Source organism: Alligator sinensis, unplaced genomic scaffold, assembly GCF_000455745.1.
Source record: "Alligator sinensis unplaced genomic scaffold, ASM45574v1 scaffold84_2, whole genome shotgun sequence".
NCBI lineage: Eukaryota > Metazoa > Chordata > Crocodylia > Alligatoridae > Alligator > Alligator sinensis.
Window position 1 is genome coordinate 1,307,628 of NW_005842247.1, and position 4,720 is coordinate 1,312,347.

Sequence of the window (4,720 nt, forward strand, 5' to 3'; positions counted from 1 at the left end):
CATAAATACCAAACAGGTCCCTAAGGAAGTAGGAAATGCAAGTAAAAAAATAAGTTAACATTTATCAAAACATTTTACACCAAGCAGTCTGCATAACATTTAAATAGCTTTTCCTTGGAAACCCACTTTCAGTCAGCATTTACCCTTTTCCAAATGTTCATGCAATGTAAATTTAACAACTATTTAGAATAGGTGCTGAAGTTGGAAAAAAGAGTTTGCAGCTGGTTTTGGTACCATAGGATTTTTTTCCCTGATATCAATGCCTTTAAAGGAGCTTGCGGTATGTATTGGGTACATCTGCTTTTAGGACAATACTCTACTGCCTGGTAGCTCTTGATTTTGACAATTTTCTCCCCCTGTTTGAGCGAATACTTCTGGAATTTCAACATGTGCAAGGAAACAGACTCAAGAGTTGAGATCTGCCATGCATCCAAGATCAGAACTCAACCTTTTATGTTGTACTGTAGACTGCACATAGAGCAGAGTGAAAAGAGAGCCGTGTGTTCCATCAGGTTCTCACTGAAACAGCATGGAATAAATTTTGAACCTGGGGACCATAAGCATTGTCCTTTAGTACCTACTAAAAGACCAAGGGTAAAATTCACCACTGTTCAGAGCTGGCACAAAGTGTAAGCCATATTTGGAATTTGGGAGGAAGCCTGGGCCATTAACCAGTGGATTTGGGGAGAACTGGGTCCATTCCTGCCACACACCACACATCCTGGGATAGCTTGGGTAAGCAGTTCAGACAGTGAACCATATTTCCTCATTTATAAAACAACAAATAGTACCTCCTAGGAATGCTGTTGGGATTGTGAGTAGCTTAAGGTGTTGTTAGATATTACCTTTCCCATGTGTTAAGTGCTCTTAAGACAGAAATGCCTGCATGTTAAGGCAAAGAAAGACAATCTAGGTGCCCTCCGAGCATCTTAAAGTAGGACTTAGGACAATGATTATTTTCTTAGGACAATGATCATCTTCAGCTGGTGTCAGGCAGTTTGTGTTGCAGCAATCTGAAGTCCTTCAGTATCCTAGTCATTTGGTATGCTGCACTGCTCCAAATACTCTCCCCACCAGCATGTGGATGATCAATCATCTGGAACTCCACTGCCCCAGACTATCAGGTGAGTGGGGAGCCATGGAGGGAGGGGTGGAGTCAGGCAACCACAGGGTAAATTTGGCAGCTCCAAGCCACACTGGCTGCTTGCCAGCCCTCTAATGGCAAGTTAGAGAGAGCGCTAACTAGGCCTGTGCAAAGTGGCTAGTATTTGCTTCGGATTCAGGCAATTAGGGGAGCAGTGATTCCATTCAGCGATTTGAATCACTGTCCTGAATCAATTCGGCTGAATCTGATTCAGAGATTTGGCCACTGCTGAACTGGCCGAATCTTGGAATCGAACAGGCCCCATCCCCCACCCGCTCTCCCAGCCCTGGCAATGGCTGCCCTGCCCTTTTTTTCCCCCCCCCCCTAAGCCCCAGACTCATGAGCTCCTGCCAGGTGGAGGGCCATCCCCTGCTGCCCTCCACTGCACAGGGGGGAGGTGCTCTGCCACGAGCCCCTAGAGGCCCCAACAGCTGCTACTGCAGCCGTTGAGTGCAGGGCTTTGCTTTGGTTTTGTTTTGTTTTGGTTTTTTTTAAGTGCCAGGACACTGGGGCTAGGCAGGGCAGCCATTGACAGGGCTGGGAGAGCAGGTGGGGGTCAGAGGATGAGGCCTGGTGGGGGTCTCCCCATGGTCCAAATTTCAAAATCTTCTCTGAATATTCCTTAGAGTTAGCACACATGATTGTAACATGTAGCAACACTCTTAGACATGATGCTAATGGAGGGCAGATGCACAACTTAGATAATGCCTAGGGGTGAAAATCTTCTGTTTTCTCATAAGCAAAACTAAGTGGGAAAGATTGTTAGCATGTAGCTAAGGTGTAAACTTCAACTGATAAGATTACACTGGTATAACTCACCCATCTGGACTTTCTTAGCCTCTCATACCAGCATATCTGCCTCCTTCCACCCTCCTGAGTTTAGCCTCTCTCATTTGGGGAGCGATTTATGCAAAACTGAAAAAAAAAAAAAGTGACTTATACTAAAAGAAAAACATCAACACTGGAGGTTATACCAGACTAAATGCGTGTAGACCAGGTTTTAGAGCTTAATTCTGTTTCCCAGGGCAGGTTATATGCTCCACTGAGTGCAAACAGAGAACAGGACATTTCAGATCCTACATTAAGCTTACCTTGGAGAAATGTCAGAAGTTGTGAGAGTCTAAGAATACCATCTCCCTAGAATACCAAAAGACTTTTTCCTGCATCATTTTTGAAGGACTTGAACACTGAAGTCAACATCAAGTCTCTCAAGGCCGAACTCTCCTCTAATTTAAACTGGCCTAAGAGAGGAGCAATTTTACTACCTTCAAAGGAGTTAACTTGGTGTTACACTGGTTTGAGAGGGGAAAATTGGTCCATACTTGTTTTAGGATGCAGACTCTCAAATATTTCTCCTAATAACCCTAACTCTTTTCAGTCCTGTTTTGACTATTTCTGATACTAAGAGGTAGGAAAAGCTTTCTGGAAATGCCCACACAAAAAGCCATTGAAAACTTACACTTAAAAGATTTAAGCAGCTATAGCTGAAAAGTCTCATTTCCATTTGTACCATTTGCATACTAGAAAAGTGAATTAGTCTAAGAACAGCTAATATAAACCTTCCAAAACTATCACAGCAATGTTACATTTGAAAGCATGACTACCTAAATCATTCAGAAATTCAACATAAATAAAAATGGAACTTCATATTTTTCTTTAAAAATGTAAATCTTTTAGCTATTGTTTAAACAGATGGGAAATTATTTTATGATGAGGGGCTTTTTTGTGGTATAGCTCCCCTCACCAGAATGAAGAATCTGATTCTTGTTAGAGTTGATGCTGTAAGCCAAAAAAAAGTTAATCGGCTTAGTGCCGTTTGGCATAGCGGAGCAGCCACACAGTAAGGCAAAAATCCTGCTCCGACTGTTCTTTACCTGCACAGCTTTGACTTACCACTAGAGGTTTGGTGAACAGGGACAAGACAAGTAGCAGAACCCCACTCATTGTTCCCACTGGACAGAGTAGGCCCACCCCCATGTAAGTTGCAGCAAGACCAGAGTCCTGGGGAAGCAGCTCTCTGGTCTCACTGAAACTGATATAGCAGCTCTGCCCCAAGAGTGGGGCTGTTGGGCTTAAGCCCTGGCAGCCCTGCTCTCAGTGCAGAGCTGCCACGGCTCTATGATATGAAGGTGCATCCCAGCTTTCATGCCTTAAGGTCTTGGGGCAGAGCAGCTGTCAGTTTCACTGTGACCAGAGAGCTCCAGGGCTGCCAGCCAGCTGGGCGCTGTCTGAGCTCCGAGGGGTCCGATCCCTTTTCCTCCAGAGGTTAGACAGCACCTGTCCCCTGTCACCACTGGTGGGAGCAGAGCCAATCCAGGTGGTGGTGGGAAACACCGTGGCCGCCGGGCGCTCCAGGACTGCACAGCTTGCTCTGCCTGACATCCCCAGAGGATAAGGTACTGTGGCCCAGCATCTCAGCTCACACTGAGTCAGAAGCAGCTGCTGCATTCTGGGATATTGAAAAAATTCAACTTGGGTGGAATAGCTGTGGGAAGCGGCCACTCTGTAACAGAACAGGAACTAGGTGGATAGGAGATAATCCTGCCCCCGAGTGGTGTAACTTTAAGACAAATAATAAGCGCTTTAAGCCACTTATAAGGTGTTAATGCAAAGCCAGTCCAGGTGTTAAGAGCTCCAGAAGCTGTCTAAACTTACTGTGTAACACGGTCCTAAGAATGACATTAGCATTGCAGCATGTGCTCTGCCTGAAACAGAGTCCCTGGGGAGTAAATTCATAGGGCAAATGGAAGGACCTTGACAAGGCCTAGTCTCATAGCAGCATAGAAGATTAACTGGCACACAGAGGCTCTTTTCTTTCTACGCAGTTATGGAGGAGGAAAAAAAAAAAAGGTGTCCCCAGCTCAGGTTACAGTGTTGGTCAGGACTATGCCAGTCTTGGCTTTTTCCCTGTGATCCCTTCTTGTGTTGTTAAGGTCAAACAAATTGACTGATGCAGAAGCAAGGCTGGGAATCCCACCTTAATTTTCATTATTTCTGCCTCACTGATTAACCAAATGAAATAGGTCAGGGTCCCAAAGATATAGCTTTCATCTCTGCAGCAGCTGTCCAGCTCTTCTTTAGCTGAACTCGCCGTCATTTACAGCTGTCTGAATCGAGGTCCATCCTTCTTTCTGGCTCTGGTGGTGCCGAATATGTAGCCTCCACACTGTGCCGCATTCCATATGCAAAGTAAATAAAGAAGCCTGGGGGGAAGGGGGAGGGAATATTAGCACTTTAATGAGCTGGAAGCCACTTCTCATGCTTGCCAACCATATAGTCTCACTGAAATGTATTGGAAAGTTAAAGACGTAAACCTTGATTTAAAAAAGAAATCTCCAAGGTACTTCACCCTTCTTACTGGAGACCTAAGAACTCTCCTCTTCCAAAAGCACCAGCATGTAACACTTAAGCTAGTGAAATAGTTCCAGTACCTGTTACCAAGAGATAATACAAATCCTGCTAAAATACAGGGTGCTGACAGATGTGCAGCTCCCTGTTCTAATTCATGGCACTTCACAGAAAGCACCATGAGTTACAGCTACCCCCCACCCCCAACCCAACAGACATTCGTTCGGG

The 4,720-nt window shown here is 45.1% G+C and overlaps 1 protein-coding gene across 3 annotated transcripts in view; it reads right to left on the minus strand.

Annotated features, from left to right (window-relative positions):
• Positions 1-1,628: 1,628 nt before the first annotated feature.
• Positions 1,629-4,720, minus strand: part of SLC7A1 (solute carrier family 7 member 1) — a 60,501-nt gene continuing 57,409 nt past the window's right edge. For all 3 annotated transcript variants that reach the window (XM_025208712.1, XM_025208713.1, XM_006027492.3), the window contains exon 12: positions 1,629-4,347. In XM_025208712.1, coding sequence (XP_025064497.1) covers positions 4,238-4,347 — 110 coding nt within the window. In that variant the 3' untranslated portion in view covers positions 1,629-4,237. The remainder of the gene's footprint in view (positions 4,348-4,720) is intronic.